At 35.8% G+C, this 23,734-nt stretch overlaps 1 protein-coding gene and 1 non-coding gene across 3 annotated transcripts; both read left to right on the top strand.

Moving 5' to 3' along the window:
- The first annotated feature begins 708 nt into the window (after positions 1-708).
- Positions 709-22,034, top strand: ppp1r8b (protein phosphatase 1, regulatory subunit 8b). 2 transcript variants are annotated; one of them, XM_039740179.1, is made up of 7 exons: positions 709-814; positions 5,125-5,185; positions 15,939-16,092; positions 16,577-16,794; positions 18,796-18,940; positions 21,477-21,541; positions 21,638-22,034. In XM_039740179.1, the coding sequence occupies exons 1-7, from the start codon at positions 765-767 to the stop codon at positions 22,001-22,003; spliced, it is 1,059 nt and encodes a 352-aa protein (XP_039596113.1). In that variant the 5' UTR covers positions 709-764; the 3' UTR covers positions 22,004-22,034. The 2 variants fall into 2 exon arrangements, with proteins under 2 accessions (XP_039596113.1, XP_039596114.1); XM_039740180.1 differs by lacking the exon at positions 709-814 and having other exon boundaries at positions 5,130-5,208.
- LOC120518249 lies at positions 10,906-11,067 on the top strand. The gene has a single exon (XR_005631215.1).
- Positions 22,035-23,734: the final 1,700 nt, after the last annotated feature.

The following is a 23,734-nucleotide window of genomic DNA, read 5'->3' as shown; positions in this document are numbered from 1 at the left end:
AATGTCTGCTCCACAAGCTCTGCACACACGGCTGGTTTCTGCTGTATGTCTAAAGCTGTAAGGATACTCATAACAATGCTCTGGAATAAGCAGGTTCAGAAAAATGGGTGGATGTTGGATTTTATACTCCTGCAGCTTAACTTGCTCAACTTGCTTAGGGTTGTCCAGTGAGCCACTACACCATGGAGTCAGAACCCATGTGTGTTTGCTGCAAGACAAAAAGGGTACAGTCAAAAATACACACACACACATACCCTTCTATCGGGTCAGTTTACTGGCACCAGTCCAATTAACCTGAACCTCTTTGTGTTTTGGAAGGTGCTTGTAAAAAACATCCACATTCACATGGGGGAACAAGCAACCCTTACAAGGAAAGTACCCAGGTCCCTGGATCATTTAGGTGACAGCATTTTAACACAATAAGCCTTTGTCAAGCCCACTGTCTATGCAAGGAATCAAATAATTTCAATGAAAATATTAAATTGACCTTTTATTTTCTCTTTTGCTTTGTAAATGCAGGCCCGCGTCTAACTCCTGTAAGTCAGATGATTATATCAGTGGGTATTTTCTATATAGTTCTATAAAATATATACAGTACAAGTAATCGGCAAAATCGGTCTACAACCAACGACTATAAAAAACTCGTATTCCCGGCTTCCACCTGCAAGATTACGCCTGCGCACTAGTGAGAGACAGGCGCTAGTCTTCCACAATCCCATGATTACTAGAGAACGACAGAGCGGGTGAATGGGGGTCCAAGCAAAATGGCTGCCAACCAGGGAGCTACTGCACCTATATTTGACTGTCCGACATGGTGAGAATTATTGCAAACGGGGGAAAATGCAAGGGTGGGCTGGGGAAAAGAGATCGTTCCTTGCGACTGGCGTTCAGAAGCACGTATAGGTATTTAGCAGAGTGATTCGTGTCTCTCCAGCTTCAAGCGTTAGATGGGTCGTGGCGGTTCGAGTTGAATCTATGGCTGTGTTTTCTCTGCAACAGAAGCGTGCTTTAAGGATTTCGTTCCCTTGAATTTCTTGTGGAATTGAAGAACCCGACGACAGTTGCTGTAATGCGTGCATGCTGAACCGTCGCGTACCTTTCATTTTACCAAACCTTTCTCTTATTTACTCTTTTCATCCTACTCTAGGTTGTTTTTTTTTTCTTTTTTCAGCGACGTAAGAATGAACTGTGCATTAAAGGGGGTGATGCATTTGCTCTCTCACGTTGCCGTATGTGTTCTATTATTTATGAAGAAAAATTATCCGTGTTATTCTTTTAGAGACAAAATACTTAGACTCGGAGATCCGCACGTAGGCTGTACAGCAGATGTCCATATCGAAAGTACATCAGGCCCATAATTGAGCTCCCTGCTCGCTTAAACTTCTAGTTTCTTTGATTCCGAGATTAGCCTTATTTTATTTGAGTATATTTACTTTGTATCTTAAATTTTAAAGTAACGTGTTTAGTAAACATGTCCTAGTGTGGCGTATAAGCAATTAACTGCTCTATCATGTTCTCTTTATAAGATATAGAGCAGTTAACTTGCTGAGAAAATCTATCTTTGGCCCACTGGAATTTAAGTTATTTCAAGGTGCAATACAACACACATTGCAATCAAGATGCAAACAAGGCAATAGAAAGAAGAATATATTTGTGAGCTTGAATGGGCAATTATACCGAAAACTTGCAGCCATCGTTGCACTAGAGGTGTTAGTGTTGTACTTTATTTTTGAGGCATGAAATTTCAGTCCTTTGATCATATTAGGCATTGGAAACCTTAGCTGGCGTTAAGATGAGCAAATCTTTTTATACATAGTGTATACACATGTGGAGTGCACATTTTCTTTAGTTATGCATACATTTGTGCTATAATGGTAAGTAGTTTGTATTTGGTTCTGTGATGGGCAACTTCTGTATAATTAGGAGCCAGAAAAAGGGTCTTCCTTTCAACAGGGGCTTTCGGTTTCAGTTGTGAGCAAGTTAAACTTTCCTTCAGAAGTTAAGAGAAAAAAATCTTGCAAAGGTACACTTGGGGACAGATCTTGACTGCGGGCACTTAAATTGAAATCTCATTGCTGCCTTTAAAATATGCATACATCTTATCCATCTATAGTACAAGAATGCATTTATGTTTCTTTGTCCTCAAAAACTACTTGTACTTATTCACATATTTACATAGCATTAAGCATGTTTTTGCTGATGTTCCCCGTCTTGGACATTTTTTTTTGTTTCAGACTTGATGAGGTTGACAGTGAGATTGTGCCACATCTTCGTCGCAGCCATTGTACACTTCGGCATTTGTAGGAAAGCTGCCTGTCTTTCCATTTTAGTTTGCCAAAATTAAAAAATCCTGGCTTAGGCTACATCTTCTTTAGATATTCTACAGTTGTTAAAGTAATACTACACAAAACATTATATATATGTATATATATAATTTTTTTTTATGCATTATTTGCTCTGTGTACTTTGCAGTGGTGGCTATTCAGCACTAGCCGTACCCCGTGGCTGCGCCCATATAGTAGTGAAACAGAACCAACTTTAAAAATCAATAGATGTTGGCACTGTATCTGATCATGTTCAGCTCTGACGGGAGAGCGTTTCCCGTATGGGGAGGAAAGCACATGGCCGTAATATCTCTGGCAATCAGCAGCTACCCTCTAGAACAGCTCTGATCTCTCTCAAAAACATCAAACGTTACTCCTTAACAATCTGTAGATGATGATGTCTTTTGAACAAACAGGTATTGCTATAGCTAAGCGGAGGCAAGATGCATTCGAACACGTGGTGAGATGTAGACCAACTCGAACAGAGGCTGGCATGTGAATGAGGAAGGCCCCACCTCTTCCCTGCTCTCGGCTCACAGCCACTCTCTTGGATTTGAATAAATTGGTACCGCAAGCAAGCTGTGGTACTTAGTGCAATGAGAGAAGTCGCATAATCAACTGGAAAGTTTAAGCAAATTATACAAAACAACCAGATCTAAATCTGTTAAGTAATTCTGTCATGAAAAGCAGACAGACATACAGGCAGAACGCGCTTTGACCATGAAATTTTTAAAACTGTTTCTTAGCGAGCACCTTTGGGCCAAGGGTAACCTAAAAGGATAACCTACATTCCAAAATTCAAGTCCTCATGGTTCTGGAGATTTCGTGATGAGTGAGTCAGTGGTATTGGCTTTTATATATATATATATATATATATATATATATATATATATATATATATATAAAAATCATGTACTGGCTAATGGTACTGTATTGGAGATTGCAGTGTTTCAGACTTGAAGAGGCTGGCAGACTGTTCATCATTTCCATCTTAGCTATCATGCACATTTGCAGGTCAGGTTGGGGAGCATGCACTGGTACAGTGCATTGCCACACCCCCACACGATGAAACACCTCAGGATCCCGGTTGGCAACCCCCCCAAGGCAGACATGCGGTCCAGTCCTACCCTCTGGAAATTACCATTTATCTGCCATAGCCAGGTGTTATGTGGGTGTCCCCTTGGCCTACTCCAGCCACTTGGATACTGCGACCTGGATCACCCTCAGGTAATCACACCACATGGCCGTAGTTACGCTCCTTTACAGTGCAAGTAACGTGCCTCATTCGAGACTCCGTTAGCAACCGCTCATTTGACACAAAGTCAAACCTTTGTTACCCAAGGATTCTCCGAAGAGATGCAGTTCAAATCCTTTGGGAGTCCAGTCTTCATCTCGGCTCACTGGATAGCGTCAATGTGTTGTAACCATACAGCAAGACAGGAAGACCGGGATTCTTAAAAACTTGGATCTTTGTTCTTTTGCTGAGAGATCGGGAGCACCACATTCCCCTTTCCAGCGACCTCATGACAAGCCCCCATGCTGTCCCAATCCGTCTACTGACTTCATAGGATTAGTCATCAGAGACATGAATGTCGCTGCCTTGGCAGTAGGGAAATGGAGATCTTTAAAGTTGCCTGTATTTCTGTGTAAGCCATTATGGATGTAATGAGAAGTCAAGCAAAATGACACCTTTTATTGGCTAACTAAAAAGATTGCAATATGCAAGCGTTCAAGGCAGCTCGGGCCCCTTCTGCAGGCAGGGTGTAATGTGTACCAAAATTAAAAAGAAATCCTGGCGGATGCACCATTTTGTTTAGAGATTCTGTAGTTCTCTTTTTTTTGATTTTCTTGTCTTCAGCTTTGAGCTTCTTTTTGTGTGTATACCAGCTAGTGCATACTTTGATTTTTGTAATGTTTTAAATTCATTTTCATTTGTCTCTTTGCATTCACGTTCAGAATTGTTGTGCCATATGTAACCAGCACATTGAGGTTGGATATGTTTTTTTTTTCTGATGTGTTTTTAGTAACATTTATTTCACTAATTATGCTGGATTAACAAAGCCTTACAAATAAAGAAAAGCCATTTTTTTTTTTTAAAAATCTGTGCCCAAAATGGGCCATGTGGTAAGGAGTGATAATGGCATGCTAGCTCGTTCCTTCCGTGGCACACACTGCCATAAGATCATCGTTCATATTGACAATGACGTCCCTGTGGAGTGAACTGTGGAGAGTATTTTATTTATTGATTTATTTTTCAAAACCTGATTATCCTAAGCAGGGCTGTGGGGAAGCAGGAGTCAATCCCAGGATTAGTGTGCCAGTCAATCACAGGGTGAACACACTCAAAATAAACATTTCAAATTTAATTTGAAATTTGTCATAATGTTGAAGTGAGAACCTTATTTTTGAGAGCTTCAGTGCACAGAATGAACGGTGGGAAAATAAACTGTGCACGGTATTGTCATAGAAAGTTATAGCTGGGCATGCACACCGTTTTAGTTTTTCATATTTGCATGTATGAGATGCATTGAGCTTTTGGAGTGATGTGTTTGTGACATATTTTAATTGCATTTCTACAATGTTTGCTAACACACTAACTAAAGAACTTTAATGTTTTTGAAATTTGTGTGTTTTACCAGTACTGTACTTAATTTAAGAATGACCAGTGCTCGTATATATGAAATGTGTAACCTTTTTTAAAATGTGATATGTTAGGTATACTCTTAGCTACTCTAAAATAATTCAATCAAGTTTTCACCAAATGCATTTTTGAGACTGATGGACGATGATCTGTTTTTAGGGCAGGCAAACCACCACCAGGTCTTCATCTGGATGTTGTGAAAGGAGACAAGCTTGTAGAGGTAAGATGATCGTGACCTGCAAGGTAAGGGCATAGGGGTTAATAACTAACTTGTTATATACACTGGGGTCACTGCATGTTTAGAGAACAGTTCAGGAAGGCTTTGTTGGTCCAAAGTAATCCAGATAGTCCAGAGAGCTAGCAGACTACATTCAAACCTGTTGGAAATCAATTGCATCTCTTCACTGTTTTATAATGTTAACCCAATTGTTTTGCCTTACGTAATTTTCTTTGTGACAACGTTCCTTGTATCCTGTATGTGTATTTGGTTCAAGAGTCCTTGCTTAATGGTGCCAGAGTATTCTGAAAACCTCTATTACAAATTGAAACAAGGCAGAGTGAAGTTTATTTTCATTGAGAAACCTAACAATGATGCATTGTTATAGAACACATTTTAAATTGTGTTGCATGACCACACAACCTTCAAAAAATCAATACCTGCTTTTAAATATTTACGTAGGAACATCCTACAAATTCTAATTGAATTTGGCATTGTTTGCTTAATTGCTAGGAGGAAGCCTGAGTACTTGAGGATCAATATGTAAAAAGACTTATCAAGCATTACAGTGAATTTCAGCACTGCAGTTTTTTTTTTTTAATTTAATGTAATGAAACTGGTTAATAGTGGTTCGGTGTATAGTCTTACATGGTTGTAATTAAGAGGCTTATCTACAGCATACCAAATTTTTATTATGCTGCCAAATATATATAGTGTAATGTGTTTCTAGAACTAGCATACTTGTGTTTATCCTAATGGTATCAACTACAGTGTTTCATGCTCCATAATAATCTGAATAACCTGCCCTACCAAGCTCACATGGTGTCCTTCAAGCAATACATCCATTTGGTACCTGGAAAGTACATTTTTTTTATATGGTATTCTGCATGTGTGAATACTAATGCAGTGAATTATGAGCAGTTAATCCTTTGCAGAGCACACTCATGCCTACCCTTCCACATTTAACTCAAGATGCATATTTTTGCTTGTGGAAGGAAACCAGAGCACCTGGTGAAGCCCACAAGAAATGCACTTACTCAACAGAGGTATTGGACTAGTCCAAAATTGAGCAGGTTCCCTGAAGCTGTGTGTCCAATCACCTGGTGCAAACACAAAACACACTTGCAAAGTCCATGATGAGAGGGACCAGGTGCAGAATTGAGAAAGGATCCTTGGAGCTGTGAAGAATTAATTGCCATATTACATATCTAGGATTGCGATAATACAGTATATGACAGTAACTTTGTGTTTGCTAATATCACAAGAAGGCATTTTCAAATCAAGAAAGCAAATCAGTAAAAAATAGAATTTTATGAAAGTAGTATGTTACCAAATTTTATGTGTGGAATTATTTAAGCTTTGATAGTTAGTTAGGTTAGTGTGATCATTACTTGTGAATTAATGAAGACCGAGAAAATATTTCTGATTACTAATGGCATAGTATTAAAAAAAAAAAAGTAAAATTGTGGTGTCTTTGTGACATACAGCAATAAAGCAGCTAAACTTCAATAAGTGGACATCTACAAGAAATAAAGTAATCCATCAATATATTCCCCCGCCCTCCTCCTCAATCCCCATAAGTATATGTCAGTACTGGGGTATAAGATTGCAGGAATGCTAATTACTAACTTATGTATGTGCAATCCTTATCTGGCTCAACACATCAAAGCGACAAAACATTCTGTGCTTTTCTACCACACTTGTAAAAGTCTCTATAAACCCCCAAACCCCACCCCCACACCTCTGGGACATTAAGCTGCTCTTTCACAGATGGATCTATGACCAAAGTCTCTACTGTGTAAGCATCTGTGCTACCAATTTGGTGTTATTGACCGTTTTGCAGCAGAGTTACTTGTTTTGCTGCATTGACACTGTTTCTGTCTATTACTAATATAGATTATACCTTTTTGTTGAATACATTTGTATGTTTGCTTATGCATTGCTTTGTTTAGTGATTTTTATCTGCCTTCTTGCCATACTGGGTATTGCATTAGTGCTGCATTTTTCATGTTTTTGCACTAGAAGCACTAGCAAGAAATACTTTTTATTGCATTGTAATATACAGTGACAGTAAGTTGAACTAAATATGTTACTGTAAATAAGACATGTTGAATTGTTTAAAAAAAAGTGCATTAGTCTTGATCTGCCACTCCAGGGCCATCTTTTGTAAGGTGCATATGCCCTCCTAATTAAAAGAAGTCTTTTTCTGAAAGTATTAATAGGTTTAATTTTGATTTCTTTCTTAATGTAAGTTTCAAATTCATAATGCTTTCCTGGCAAATGTAAGATATTAGAAGCTGTTTGAAAATAAATGAATGATTAATGCTTTAAACTATGTAAACATTTTATTAAACTGAAAGCTGGTGTGCCATGCTTTTGTGCAGTGTGAAGTTGTTATGCTCACATTCTGGTCTACTGGTTGATTTGATGCTAAAACACTTCCATACCTTTTACTTCTTTACTCTTGACTGCACCTGAGACTTATTGTTAATCGCATAATCGGCAAAAAGCTTTTAATTAAATTGATGGTTTACAGACAGTAAGTGATTCCAGCATTTCTCAGTAATATATTGAAGTATCTTACATAAAGTAGTAACATTAAACTGAAACAATATTAACTTGGATAACATTAAACAAGGACTTATGTTTGACTTAATGTGGGATTTGGAAACAAGAAATACATTTTTAATATCCTGTGTGCCCACGAGCCAAGTGTACAGTGAGTGGCCACTTTATTGAGTATAGCTGCTTAGGCAGTGAGTTAACATCACAGTATTATACAAGAACTGAAGGGGAAAAATGGTTTGCATTACTGGGAGAGCCAGGTTATGTTTGTAATGTTGTGTATTCCTGGTTTTTCATGATCTGTGTCATCAGTTCGGTAATGTGGTGTTAATGAGAAGCCTGTTTTGGCACAAGAACAGAAAATACTTGGAATACTCCCAGAAACATGCCAATGAATTCCCCCTTAAAGAACTGACAACTATGAAATCAAATATCTTTGTCGTGGGACAAGTTGTTCTGGTAAGGAATCTGCAACAGATATAGGAAAGTGTTGGAGTAGGCATAGGCTTACCTATCTCTGTGGAACAACCGCATGGATTCAGATTGTTTTAAGGACACAAGGGAGCTGTTTGCTATTAGGGCAGTGTGCAAAATAAAGTGGCCATTCTGTGCAAATGTGGAAATTTGGCTCTGCATGCCATTGATTCTAAACTGAGTTTTTTTTTTTTTCCATTTTTTAATACTTTATTAGAAGTAGAACATGAAGAGATGTGGTAAATAGATCTTTTCCTTGATCCTAAATGGTTAATGATCCTATTTTAACTGTTGATTTTCCATTGATATTAAGCTTTTGTAGTGTCCTTCCTGTATTGTTTTCTAATGTAATTCTCATTTCTTGAAAGTCAGTAGTGTTCAGCTTTTCGTAGTCCTTGAAGTCGTATATAGTAAATGTAGTTGTTTTCATTTATATAGTGAAACCATTATATATTAAGTTTTAAGTGTTTATGAACATGCAAAATGTGTTGCTTCTTTGCAAGTGTTGTATAGTCATTTTAGAGTTAAAATTATGGTACAGTGTTCTCTTCAGTTATAGTTATTCATGTCAGATCTGGGTAAGATGATACCAAATGTTAACGTGCTTAATAAATGTAAGTATTGTATCTTTTGAACAATCAGTACATTGAATGCAGGTGCCACTTTAATGGGGAATGTAGAGGGTGACAGGTCAATGTATTTTTGCCATTTCCTTTTTTGTTTTTGTTACAGAAGTCATACATCTTATTAATTTGTAGAGAGGTGGGGTGGGTAGTAATCCTATCACAAAGACCAATTCGGGACATAAACTATAACATGCTTTTGGGTGACAAACCAAGGTTGGTTGAGCTATGAATTTAGGGTAACTCTAAAATATTGTTGAGAAGAAAAAATGGCACACTCTCCAACTGTGAATTATTAAAAGTTGAGTTGAAAATGATCACAACCATTATAGAACCACTGGAAAAAAATAAAGGGAAAATATTTTAATGGATTGTTAATACAAGTCACCAGGCAAATCTGAAATAGTTAAATCAGTCTTACTAGGAAGAACTGCCAAATAAGACAGACTTCTTAGTAAGTGAGTCACTTTATATTTGTAGTTGCTAAAGGATGTACCACAGCTTACTGAAACTGGTTTACTTTGGTACAGGGTTTAGTCTTCTCTTAATTATGCTTTACCTAATACATGTAAAATGCATATTTCTTAAATTTATTGAACTAAAAAAATCCTGTAAAGCTTATGATTCTTTAAAGATTAACACAGGAAAAGATGTTTTCAGACTTTAAGGCATCACTGTACATATGTATTAAATGAATTAATTGCATTTTATATCAGGGAAAAAGGTTGTAAAAGTTTCCATCTTATACAATAATCAAAAGTTAATGTGGGAAAATGTTTTTTCCCCTCTTTCTCTGGTTAGTTAACTCTTAAGTCCTTCAAAACTTGATGTAAATATTGACTAAATTAATTAGTGCAAGCAGTAACTAGAATGTCATTCCTTCATAGATGCTCATCTCTTTCTCTTGGTTGCATTGTATGTTTTCATGGATTTTTAACTCCTCTTATGGTATAGCCTAATATTTGTGTGGTAGCATGTCACTTAGCATTATACAGGAAGTTCAGTATTGTATTGCTCATTTAATAGAACATTCTTAAATGACGCTTTTTAAAATATTCAATAAATCAAAATAGTATGATATTCCATATACTGTTTATTTTGCAGGTGGGACCAGCATTTGTTTCCATTTTAGACAGGCAGCTTTTTTGTGCAAATTAGTCTGTTTATTAGTGCTTGAAGTGGTTTATCTTAGATCCCCTCATGAACCCTCACACGGGGGAAAAAAAAGGAATTTGCCAAAGCATAATGTACCACAAAAGGTAGACATTTTAAACGGTGCATTACAGCGTAAAGAATCCAAAATACCTTCCAATAATGTATTCTTTGTTGTCCTGATTGATCAGCAAAAAAGTTCATTCCATGCTGATATTTTCTAAAATGCTTAAAAATTCAGTAAAGAATCATAAAGTAAGAAATTGTGGAAAGACTAACATCTAGAAAGATAGCTACAAGACATAGTGTATCTTGTAATTCTGAAGTTAACATAGTCTTTCTTAACTTCACAGAAGTTTAGTCATAGAAAGTAAGCTGTTACAACACTGCATCTCTCATATTAGATGGCTCATATGCGACATTTTGCTAAATAAATACTGTAGGCTATGATTTACTTTAATTTTACTTTGGAAAAACTGATAATCCATAGTCTCTGTCTTTTCCATCAGTCTCTTGTCCAATTTAGATTGTTTTTCCCCGTGTGAAATAATGCATTGCCTGTTGGTGGCTGCACTTAGTAGCTCTAGAGAGACTATTGCAGAGAGATAGAAACGCACCCATGATGTCATAATAGCACATAATTATGCTATATCAGCAATAGATGGCATGAACTAAAGGTTAACAACAGTTTCACATTCATTATGAAATCTTGTATGTTGATTGACAGGCACACATAAGTAAACTACTCTTGACATATGTTTTTTTTTTTTTCTCTCTCCTTAGCGGATAAAACAAGATTCAGTTCAAAGGATATTTTTGGGTTATGCAGCATTTGTGTTGTATTGGTGAAAAGTGAAATGAAATGAAAATTCTTCTTGTAATAATTAACTGAGTTCATGATTTACTTGTCTGCACTAGGATACGAACCTGACAGTCTGCTCCTTAGTTGCATTTTCAACTGAGAAGCATTCTGTGATTGTTGGGTTTTGCAAGTGCTATATTAAAAATAGCCATGAGATTTAAGCTCAGTGTGTGAAGCGACATCCTGGGTTATAACTCAGAGGCACAGAGGTGCAACATCCTCTTTATACAGAACATTTTTTAGTAGTCTCTCTCTTATTGTTGGAGATTTCTTAAGTTAGAAATATAATTTAATGTGGAGTAAGAATTCAGATTTTTTAAATATGTTTCTAGGCACAAGTGACCATGCGGCATAAAAGCAATAGCTAAAAGCGCATCTTTTTAAGGAGTATTTGAAATTGTCTGATCTCTATGAAGAAACAATGATTTTCAGTAGTTTAAATAATTATGTGTTTTAAAACTTAGTATTTTATCATTTGTTTAATCATGTGCGCTGGTTATCTTGTGTTCTTGGTTGATTTTGACACTATTCAAACTGCAAATGTGGGAATTTTTTAAAATTTATTTTAAGTGGTGGCAAATAACATCTAAATCCACGGTCTCCAACTCCAGTCCTGGAGATCTACTGTGGCTGCAAGTTTTCATTCTAACTCTCTTCTTAATTAGTGACAAGTTTTTAGTGCTAATTAACTAATTCCCTTTATTTTAGTTGACTTTTCTTGAGACTCTGACTCCTGAATTGATTATTTTTTCCTTAAACGGCATCTAAACATAAATTTGATGTGAAGTGAGCCAACAGATGACCAATTAAGTTGGGGCCTCAAAATCCAACCAACTTCACTTCATTCAGTTTCTTAACTTGAAGCCAATTCTCGTTGCTAATTAAACCCATTATTGAATTCCATGGTGCTTATTCTGCCATGGCTGACATTTCCAAAACTGTTGATTTTCTTTTTTAAGAGCGCTGTCAAAATGTTTTGTGGACCTGAGCAGATCAACATTACTGAGGCCTTCATCTTTCTTTATTTTCAGTTATGGTGCGATGGAGGCAGGTTGTTGTTTTATGTGTTAGTTTATTTTGTGTCTTAATATTGTTTGGTTGCTAATTAAGGAAAAAAGAAATAATTAAGGGGCCTAAGTGTTAAGTTGTGCATCAATTAAAGTTATGGCAAAGCATTAATTAGCAGCAAAAGCTGGACACTAATTAAGAAAAGGGTTAGAATGAAAACCTGCAGCTGCAGTAGCTCTCCAGGACTGGAGTTGGAGACCACTGATCTAAACTGACCCTTTCCACTCTCTGTTTTGCCACCCTTTAGTGATGAGGAAGAAAGCAACTTGAACCTTTTCCACCCTAACCTTTTGCTCATATGTGTAAAGTGTGCATCAGAATTAAGGGAGGATGTAGTAATTTCAGAAGTACAAGTTTATGAGGTTCAAAATGTACTTGGCCTATTTGTTAGAGTGCTAGGATTGTAAAATAACCTACAGTGCCCTCTTAGTACTGAGTGGGAGTACTCATTGTGTTTTGGAAGTATTCTGACAGTTGTGAGAATAGCACTGTTGGTTCTCTTGTTATAATTATTTGATCCCATTAGTGAATGTTTTCAAAATGTATCACTTGTGGTCTCTGATTAGGCAAACGTATTGGTAGATATAATTTACATTTTGCCACTTCAGACTTGATAGGGCTGAACCTAGGGCTACAGCCACACTAATACATTTTTGTTTACAAATGCAGATTAATGTCCTGACTACCCCAGAGTGCAATGCGGAGTATTGAAAAATACCATGTTTTCTCTGGCTCATGCTTATTTTGTAGCCCTTGGATGATTGGATCCTGCTCATTATGATATCTCATTCCTTGATAGGCCATTCTTCATGGAAGAAAAACATTATTCCGTACATAGAGGAGCTTTGCATGGTGCTTGTTGTCTTGCTTACCTGCATGCATTTAAATTGAATTTTGTACAGTTTGAAGGCTGCATACATGCATAAAAAACACAGATTTACAAATTTAATATAATGTGTGTGTGGCTGGCATTGTAACCAATCCTTCACAGAGGACTCTTCCTGCCAAAGCATACATAACCTGCGTAAGGAAATGGCTACGTCTAAATCATTTTCAGGTTCGTGGGCAGAGATACTTTTCTAAAGGATGTAAAAACAATAGTAATAATAATGATGCATTTTATTTAATAGGCTCCTTTAACACTCAAGGTCACCTTACAATGAAATCAAGCAACATTAATAAAATATAAAAATAAAGAGGACAATAAAATTAAATAGCAATGAGTTACGGAGGTAGTAGCAAGATAACAGGCAGTAACAGTGTTAAATTCATATTGTTATGCCAGTTTGAAAAGATAAGTTTTGAGGGCAGTTTTAAAATGTGGTATTGGGTCTAGTTGATGGATATGAGAGGGAAGAGAATTTCAGAGTTGAGGAGCACTATGAGAATATTGCGGACGGCGATTGTTTTTCATTTGAACGTAGCCTAACAAGTATTTTGCTAATCATGTGGCTGATTAGTTATTTAGATTCATTAAATAATTAGGGTTTAAAAAAATGTTTTGCAGAAAAGAAAATGAAAAAGTTATATTGTTTGCACAATGTTGTTCTTCATATGAACAGTACAAGTAAGCTGTAAAAATACATTTGCCAAAAAGTTAATAGCAGTTAGTCATATTACTAATTGTAAAGTCAAGTTTGCCACTTTTAAGGCTGTTACCGACATCGGTGGGGTAGAAGGCTAAAACCATTGTGTCAATAAAATATGCCCATAGTGTATTGTTTGATTTTTTTTATCTGCTAGACTGCAGCAAAGACTATGAGATGAACTGACTCAACCTTGCTGTCATCAAAAGAAATACACTGCAAAGGAAATTTTGCATATTGGTGATGACTCAGATACTGCACTGTCGGGTGGGCACTTTGAACTGTCATTAGAAACAGAAGAAAGCAACATTGGGAGAGCTTCAGGCATATCCTCAAAGTGTGAATATGTTTTCTTTTCAGATGCTCACAGTTGTGCTCCTGTACCAACTGAGCTAATCTTTACAGATCTTTGAAGAGATTTTTTTTTTTTTTTAAACCACGTGTGAAATTTAAACTACTCCACACACTGACCTTTCACCTTATTTGCATCCTTCATCTCCGACATGCATCAAAATGAGATTAATGTTTGTTTTGGTTAATGAAGTGATATAAACAATACGTAATAAGGCAACTAACTAATTAGAGAATTTGATTATGACTGACCACGTCAATCTGTTGTTGCAGCCCTAATTTCAGGTTACATTATTGTTCACAGCCCTTTTGTTCCTCGTTGAAATACAGCAGTTTACTTTTACTTTGGCCAATACTTCCCAGTTGTGTAATCGGTAGATTACAATAGATTTGGTAGTTTTTTTTTGTTTTTTTTTTCTCTTTACAGTTTGTTTCAATTTTATGTCGGGTGATTTTAAGAAAGTGTTAGCAGTGAAGCATTTCTTTTGTGTGAAACACATCAATTCCTTTATCCACACTGAGAGACATACAGTATTGATTAAAACTGTATCATTCATAAAGTTAGCTATGATACAGCAGACCAGTTATTTTCCCATTGGTTTGTGTGTTTGAATTGGATCAGAAGATGCCAAAATAGGAAAATAGCCAGAATTTGATGAAGTAGCCGAGTTTAAAATACAACCATCCATTGTTATGTTGTAATACAGTGTTGGGTCAGAAGGAGCCACTTTGGGTGCAAAGCAGTAGTCAACCCAGAAGGGATGCCAGTCTGTGACAGGGCGTGCTCACACACTTAAGACGCTCCTCCAATAGCAACCTAACATGCACACCTTCAGGATGCTAAAGTTTGTGAGTTGTTGCGATGACTTAAAAAGCGACAGTCATCCAGAGTTAAATGTCGATGTATTGTAAGCCACGTCACAGGGACATCACAGGTTTTGATTGCTGTTCATATTTATACTATCAGTAAGAATTTTACGTTCTGTAGACTAATGACGTGTGCCATTTACCTGAGCACATTTGATGTTATGTGAATGTAAACACGCCAATAGAACGGTGGACCTTCAGTGATCAGCCAAGAATTCTTTTTCCTGCAGAACAGGTCAGTTGTTTTGCCATTATAAACCATCCCAGAATGAGAATGGAATGACAACAGACGAGCAGTATAAAAGAGATGGTGCAGCTTTAACCACAAACTACCAAGGATATTTATATTGGTGACCTTGCAAATTGTATGTTCAGAGGTTCTCTCTTCAGTTGAGTTTTGAAGCAGCTTAACGAGTTCATACAGAAAAAAAACTGTCAGAGTCCGCCTTAACATAGGCTTGACTTTCAAGGGCCCAAAGGAGGTGATTCACGGAATGTAACTGTAATATCTGCAGTGTGCTGTATATCCTCTATGTTCTGTTGTACTGTAGTGCAGAAGATCAAAATTAAATTCTTTCATACCTTAGACAGTATAGTTTAGATATAATAGCATTAAATAATTTCATAATAATATATATATATATATGTGTGTGTGTGTGTGTGTGTATATATATATATATATATATATATATATATATATATATATATATATATATATATGTATGTATATATATATATATATATATATATATATATATATATATATATATATATATATATATATATATATATATATATATATATATATATATATATATATATATATATATATATATATACATACATACATAAACATTGCTGAGGTTTTAGTTTCACTTCTTATGCTTTTAACCTTGTATAATTGAGCAGAACTGATCTAACACACTGGCAATGGTTAATCTCCGTATGAATTGTTTTATTCCTCTATAAAAGATGTTACAAAATGAAGCTGCTGCCCTTGGTACAAAAGTTCAAATATAAATAGTTTATGTCTCTGTTCTAACTTTGGAGTTTTTTTTCTTTAGCAATGTTTTTAAAAGCTGACATATAACAAAACCTTTATTCCCTGAAATTAATTCAAAAGTGTGGTTTATGCATATAGGTTGTGCTTCTTATGTTGTGTTCTTTTAGTAAAATACCATTTTCTTGTATGTTGAATATAATTTTAGAAACTCATCATTGATGAAAAGAAGTATTACTTGTTTGGAAGAAATCCTGACATCTGTGACTTCACCATAGACCACCAGTCATGTTCTAGAGTTCATGCAGCTCTGGTATACCATAAACATTTAAAGAGAGTATTCCTCATTGACCTCAACAGCAGTAAGTAATTAAAAAGTATTTCATACAATGCAAGAAATTTGCTTCAGAATTTTTTGCTTGCCTGATAGCAGAAAATGTGGTATTTTGCAAGAAAGATTCAAATTTCATCTGAAAATGTCCTTGTACTTTGGGAGAATAGATTACACATACATATTTGACAGAGAAAACTGTTATACTACATGCCATGAAACTTTCTAGGAAATGTATTTGTTTGCCATGTTTAGAATATGTAGGGCAATAGCATCATTCTTTATAAACATGTATATCACGTTCATGTAAAAATGACTTTGAGATGATTTTATCATCATTGCAATTCATTGGGTTAACTACATAAATGCAGGATGCTTGCATCAATCAGAAGATAATTTTATGGTTTTACAGTACTTTATTGAGATAAAAAGAACTATTATAACTTAAAACTGAATAATATTTGCATGTCCCTTTTACTGAAATCTATATTAGTTTTACTTTTTATATCTTACAGCTCATGGAACATTTCTGGGTCACATTCGCTTAGAACCTCATAAACCTCAACAGGTACCTATTGACTCAACAGTCTCATTTGGAGCATCCACACGTGTATATACTTTAAGAGAGAAGCCACAAACTCAGCCAAGCTCCACTTCTGGGGATGCCAAGTCAGGTGATGATGAAGAACTAAAAGGACTACTGGGACTTCCAGAGGAGGAGACAGAACTAGAGGTCATATATCTTTCATTATGTTCATTTATTGTAATTTAAGTGTAAATGAACTTGTTAGGCAAAGACTAAGTGTCTTAAAGGGAACTTGATAAAACTAATACAAATAAACTGACAGGAGTGACATTTTACATGTTTAGTGCCTATGGCAGTAGCAAAGTTTTAAGTGTTTTTCATAGATGGCATCTTTTTTTAATGTTAAGTTATTTTCCCACAGTATGTCTTGTTAAAAGGTCCCAAAAATTGCACTAGCTTGAAACAGATGTTGTAATACTTTATGAATGTCCATAATGTCCTTAAATGTAGCTCACTTACACTTCTGGTGTGAAATTACTTATTGTTGTATTTAAACTAGAACTGGCAGTCAGTTGTGTCTTTGTCCTTCTTTGTCGTCTTTTTATTATAGTTGTGATTTAAACATTTCTGATTGAAAACAGCTCCTACACTACTGTTAACTAAATCTTATTCCTTCTTAATCATTTTTACTTTGAACCTTTGTAACCACAGCTATTTACCTGTTCTCCCAACAGCCCCGTTATCCAGTTGTTTTTAATGTTTACCAGTAAAAATCACTGCTGCAACAAATGCTGGTTAGCAGTATCACATATTCTGTTTGGGGCCTAAAGAAATGTGCTTAGAGTTAATGATGTAAATCATACTAGTAGCAACTCCAACATTTCATACCAACCTACCTCCTATACCTGGTTACATCTGTCTTGTTTTGACTTTTATTAGTATAAACTAGCTGTGTAAGCCCTGGGGGGTCCTAGAAACTGTTGAAATTATCAGGAAAAAAAAATTGAAATGTAGAGATGTCAGGTAATTGAAAGGAACTACTCTGGGCTAGTGCTGGGTGGTATACCGGTTCATACCGAAAACCGTTATATATTTTTGTTATGATATGGATTTTTCTTATACCGCAACACCGGTTTAAATTGCCTAAATGATGTTTGGAACGTGGCGCAGAGGGGAAACGGTTCAAGGGGGGACCTTTTTCACGGTTACACTGCTAATCACATGCATTAGTGGAAGTGTTGCGCGGGGGCTCTTTTTCACTGCTACTCGGCTAAATAGGCATGCAACGGAGTACATGCACTAGTATATGTATTGCAGGATGAAAATGGACGGAGAACATTCCGAAACTGAAGCTGTAGCTGACGATAAAGTTGAACATGATGATACAGAAGAACTTTTGCCGAAAAAAAGGAGTCACGTCCGTTGCCTGGAGATACTTTTCGTTTTAAATGGTCGAATGTAGACCATTATGTTCAAATGTGTGAATACCGTTTCTGTACTACTGGATAATAGTGCAAGCCAAATTGTACTTGTTTTATTTTTTTTCAATACAGTGTAATGTACCTGTGCAATAGTGTGACGGCATGTTGACTTCATTCTCGACATATCTACTTTATTCTCGGCGTTTATGTCAAGATTGAAGTCAAACATCATAAACTAAACTACATCCTAAAATGAATATTTAATTTACTAGATTTTCTGAAACCCTGTCATAAGTTATATAGCACATTAAATGCTTTGTGTTAATGTGCTCGCATCACTTGTGTATTAGCAGCAGGAGGAAAAGTAAAAGGGATACCATTTTGCCAATGTTTTCACCTCGCATCTGTATTGGCGGCTAAGCGAGTGACTTTCTTCGGAGGTTTCGTTTTGCCAGTGTGCTGCCCTTGCTTGCATATCCTAGGAGGTGGAGCCCTTACCCCGACTCCATCTCTCACGTTACATTCTATAGCAATTTAATCATGAAAATGATTTAAAAATTGTATTTTACATTCTTCTTGTAATTTTGGGATTTTAAAGTTAAATAGAAACATTTCCATAAGATGCCTAGCTCCTGACAGACTTAACTTTCTAGTTCCTTATTTCATAAAAATATGCTGATTTTATTATTTTAGCAACAATAAGCAAAAAGTCTGTTATAAATGTGTGAGTGTCTGTAAGAGAGATATAATTTTAATTTTAGTTTGTTCTTTAATTTTTCTATATCAGAATTTAACAGAGTTTAATACAGCCCATAACAAGAGGATCTCCACGCTTACAATTGAAGAAGGTAACTTGGACATCCAGCGACCAAAGCGCAAACGGAGAAGCTCAAGGGTTACCTTCAGTGATGAGGAAGAAATTATCAACCCAGGTAGTTATACAAACCTTTTCATTGGCCTTTATATTTTCGTATATGAATAGATGTGTTTTAATTGGTCTCTTATGTAAATAGCAAAGCACTACACACTTACCATGCATGTATTAAATATGATTATGGTATATCTTTATGCATGTATGATAGTAATAAACTCGGTAGAAAACCTTACATGCAAAACTTAACTTTTTTTTTTTCTTTTAAATATTAATAATTGACTGATTTAAATGGCAAAATTCCGCACATTAAACAGATATGACAGAAGGATTCTGTGTCATCAGTTTGTTTATGGCTTTCTACTAGATTTCATATGAAAACATTTTTATTTTCACACTAAAGTGAACACTACAGCAGCCATGGTGTTTTCACATTGTAATTACAATGTACACAATTGCGTCCTTATCAACTACAAAGTGCCTCGTTTTCTCCCTCCACTAAACGAGATTTAAATGTATGAAAAAGTATATTTTTATTATTAGACATGCTTGAACAAGCTACAGTAAAATTAATTGTTACTGTGTCTTACCTTTAAAGCCATGAGTGTTGGAAAAGAAAAAAAAAATACTTAGGCGGGTTTAATTTGGAAATATTTCTTTTGTCAATTGTTGCTCAGTAGAAATATTTGCTTAGACAGATACAGCATATGTGTCATCAATATTCAAGTTTTTTTTTTTTGGTAAGACCTTTGTTTGTCCAGTTTTTAGGTTTCACATGCACCATGAAAGACTGACATCATGCCGTCATTACAATTCTTTGTGTAGAGATTTTCATAGTAGCCTTGCTCAAGTGGTGAAAGCCCCCATATTCTTATACAGAAAAGTACTGCCAAATATTACAAACTTACAAATGCACACTACAAACGTTTAGGAAGTTGTGTATGCGTTAAATGCACCTTATATACAATGGGACCATCTTTTTCAAAATATTGCTTGTTATCTTTGCTAATTTTTTTTGCCATTGTTTAACTTGTAAACAATATGTGATTATCAAAAATATTTTCTAGTATTTTTGTGTACAATTAAGTGATGTTTTTCTCATGTATGCTGTATTTTAAACACCCCGTTAGTTTAAAAAGAATAAAAGAAAATCAACTTCTATAGGCTTTTTTTTTTAAATTTGAGGAAGCAGTTTGGGTGCAGTTCGCACAGCATAATAAACCTGTTTTGTCTTATGTCCTTGTGATTGAACAGCTCTTCTAAATGTCACTAGCAATATATAGTAATGTCTGTTTGTTTAATATGAAGAATGTTGCTGCCACCACTACAGTAAAAACTTTTCATTGGTATCTTCTGTAGCACACGTGCAGCAGAAACATAAGATAACTGCAGATGAGATTTAAGGCAGGAGCATCTACAGAGCATACTCCGTTCCTTGCTGATACACTGGGACCCTTACACTGTAATGTGCTGAGATGCATCCACTTAGTGAGCTCGAGAAAACTGCATTTCATTTACTAAATTACGTAAGATGTTCAGATCATGACCTGTGACAATGTATTTTTGCATGTGGTCTTATTTTAAATGGCCACTGTCAACTTTGAATTTTACAACATAAAACAAAGTAGCATTATTACTTTTACTTCTTAAAAAGTTTGTTTAGTATTTGCATTTAAAATGCAGTAGAAATAACAGTTCTATACATTGTCTATCCTAGTACAACAACAAAAGTAAATGTGATTTGTTACTTTCCACCACTAGCTTTTGTTAGTCCAGAAGTTTCATCTGTAATAGAAGTTAATTCTTTACAGGAATTTCTTTCCCAATTGACCCATCTCATCTTATGTGTAAGACCTTAAGCAAACAGATTTGCAGCTAACTAATTACACCCCATCTTGAAGCTTATGTAGATGCTGGTTTCAAATGCATTATAGTGATACAGATACAAAGGAAAAATATCATTGAACAGTCTTACAGTGGGTTTGTGCCTAATGCATCTGGTAATACATATGGATATATATACATACACGCACACCTCTTCCATTTGTTACTATGAAACCGCCACTGCAGCGCACATATAAATTAAAATGTTGCCGTTCAAGTAAATCATAGCATCCCCAAGACATTCAGTTACCCTTACACTTGTACATTTACCATACTTTATAAACTTTGTCTCTGTTTACATGATCATTTTTGTGATAGTTGAAAGTTGTGACAGTTTCTCAGTACCTTTAGGAATATATGTTATGTTATATTAAATTATATATTATATTATGTTATGTTGGAGATTTCCTGCAGCCTCATAGTTTAACTTCCAGTGCAGTTATTATTTTTATGAAGTTCTGTAGACTTTCACCTTGTGTATTCCTCCATCTCGTGCAGTTTACTCTCAAGTCATTTACGATCAATTAAGTGTTCAAGTGTTCTGCTTGTAATGGTCTTTTGTTCCATCCAAGGGGTTTGTTCTTCCTTGTACTTGATGCCATCATAGGTTTAATGTCCTTGTGCACCAGGAAGTGGATAAATTGCTCACATATTATGTATAAAGAGAGCCAGACCTTTTGTTGTTTGACCTATTATACTCCTTTGCTTTGCAGAGGATGTGGATCCCTCAGTAGGTCGTTTCAGAAATATGATCCAGACAGCTGTGGTACCAATCAAGGTAAATATTATGAGCTGGGGCTTAACCTCTCCAGATTTTTTTTTTTTTTGATCTCTCAAGTCTCAAGCTGTTTTTTTTCCCCCCGTCTTGGTTTAGAAGAAAAAGGCGGAAGGACACGGCACACTGGGACTGGATGATGCAGTGGCTCGGCGCATGCAAAACTTTCCCTTCAATTCAAGCCTTTATGGAGACCTGCCACCTACCAGCAATGAGACTGGAGGACACTCGCATAGCGCACATGGAGGGACAGCAATGGTGGCTGGTTTGCCTCTGCCTTTCCCTAACCCTGCTCCTGATGTCGACCTTGCTCCTGCAGTTGTGCCAGCTGCAATTACACTTAATCCCACTCCCACTCCTGTAGTTAGTGGCTTCTCATCTGAGACGCTGAACGAGCCCAAAAAGAAAAAATATGCCAAGGAGGCTTGGCCTGGAAAGAAGCCTACACCATCCTTGCTTATTTAGACGTTTGTTACAATATGTGTGTTCTGCTGGGGTGGGGTGGGGTGGGGTGGGGGGTAGTGGTTTGTAGGAGTTGCTTTTTTTTTATATATATAAATATATATATATTTTTTAACAGAGGGTGGGGTTAATTGTTATTAGTTTCCAAAATGAGATCTTCCAAATATTATGAACTGGTAGTTTCATTGGCCAAACTGTGTTATGCCTTCAGAGTTCAGAATATGCCTTTGTTTCAGTCTAAATTGCAGTCATGTTGTTTGTAAAATATGTTGCAGCTGTTTGTGGATTATGAGGATGAACACTATTTTGCATCTTCCGAATATGAGATTTTTTTTTCACATGGCGGATACATGATGCTGTTCTCTGGAAACGGTCATCATGTATTTTTCTACACTAGGAAAGACTTCACTTTTTTGGTCAAATTTTGAAAATATTTTAAAACAATTGCAATTGTTGGTGGCCTTTTTTTGCTGAAAAGGTATTTGCATTTTCTTTTTAATATTTACAAGTGCATCTCATTATCCTGTTTGATTATGGTGTTTGGCTTTCTGTAAACATTCATCACTATCGTAATGAACAGGTGCCAACGTAAAGTATGCATGGTCAAATAGGCCAAGTGAACTCAGTTTATTAAACCAAAGTACACATAAATGTTTCTGTTTTACCAGTGATTTTTTCCCCCCACATTTTAAATATGGAACTCTTCCAACCTTTGTTACACAGTATAAACAACCACTGAAGTAGAAATTTCAGATTATTATTCATAAAAATAATACCGGAATAGACTTGAGGAATATGAGTGCAATAAGATAATTGCAGTTAACCTGAAATTCAATTTTTGGTGTGCATGTGTATTTATATAAGCAAGAATGCATGAATCGGATAGGACCGCTTATAGTTCAAACATAACGTAACTGACGTCTGTTCACAAAGTACAAGCCAACGACAGACATCTTTACTCTTCATTTTAATAGCTGATATTGCCAATTTCTCCATAATGAAAAGAAAGATTTGACAGGGTTTCTTACTGGTTTGTTACCGATTCAAATGGGTAAAGAGTGAGTATCATGTGAGAACTCACAACATTTGTAAGAACAATCTTTTTAATAGTCACATATTAGTTTAACTTGTTTTACACTGAGGTGAGCTTTTGAGCCACGTGCCTTTGGTTTTGATGTAGGTTTCAGAGTTGGATTAGTTATCGGCTTTGTCATCTGAAAGCACATATTCTATGATCTGTATATTAAATAGGCCTTGTCGTTGTATTCCTTAATTGGCATCTCAGATTGAAATTTAAAAAAACTGTTTTACAATTCACAATCGTAATTGATAAAATATAATTTTATTTCATGTATATTTTAGGTTATATAAAAAAAAGAACAAAAGGACCAATTTACTTTTTAGCCATGCATTATAATGCTTACTGTTGGCTGACTACTAGGTGGCCAGGCTCCATGCAGCTGTGTGTGATTTGTATGTGTAACCCCGGAGGCAGGGCTGTACCGTTACCCATGGTGCTTTTCTTCTGTTTCTTAACGTATACAGAAACAAGTGTGGCATGGCTAAGCTGTCTTGCTTTCTAAACTGACCGTAGTTGTACAGTACTCTTTTACATACCCCAGTTGGTGCGTTGAAATTAACACTGTAATGTCTCAGTCACTACACGAGCAAAGTTTTAAAAATGCACTCATTTTGTTTTTAAGAAACAAAACAATACAACATACTTAAAGGAGA

This window comes from Polypterus senegalus, chromosome 17 (assembly GCF_016835505.1).
Source record: "Polypterus senegalus isolate Bchr_013 chromosome 17, ASM1683550v1, whole genome shotgun sequence".
Lineage (NCBI taxonomy): Eukaryota > Metazoa > Chordata > Cladistia > Polypteriformes > Polypteridae > Polypterus > Polypterus senegalus.
The sequence above is the reverse complement of the archived record's forward strand: the minus strand, read 5'-3'. Positions and strand labels throughout refer to the sequence as shown.

Coding starts and splice junctions, on each gene's coding strand:
- ppp1r8b (XM_039740179.1), top strand. CDS start 765: ATGGCTGCCAACCAGGGAGCTACTGCACCTATATTTGACTGTCCGACA. Junction 5,186..15,938: donor AAGGAGACAAGCTTGTAGAG/GTAAGATGATCG, acceptor ATATAATTTTAG/AAACTCATCATTGATGAAAA. Junction 18,941..21,476: donor GGAAGAAATTATCAACCCAG/GTAGTTATACAA, acceptor TTTGCTTTGCAG/AGGATGTGGATCCCTCAGTA.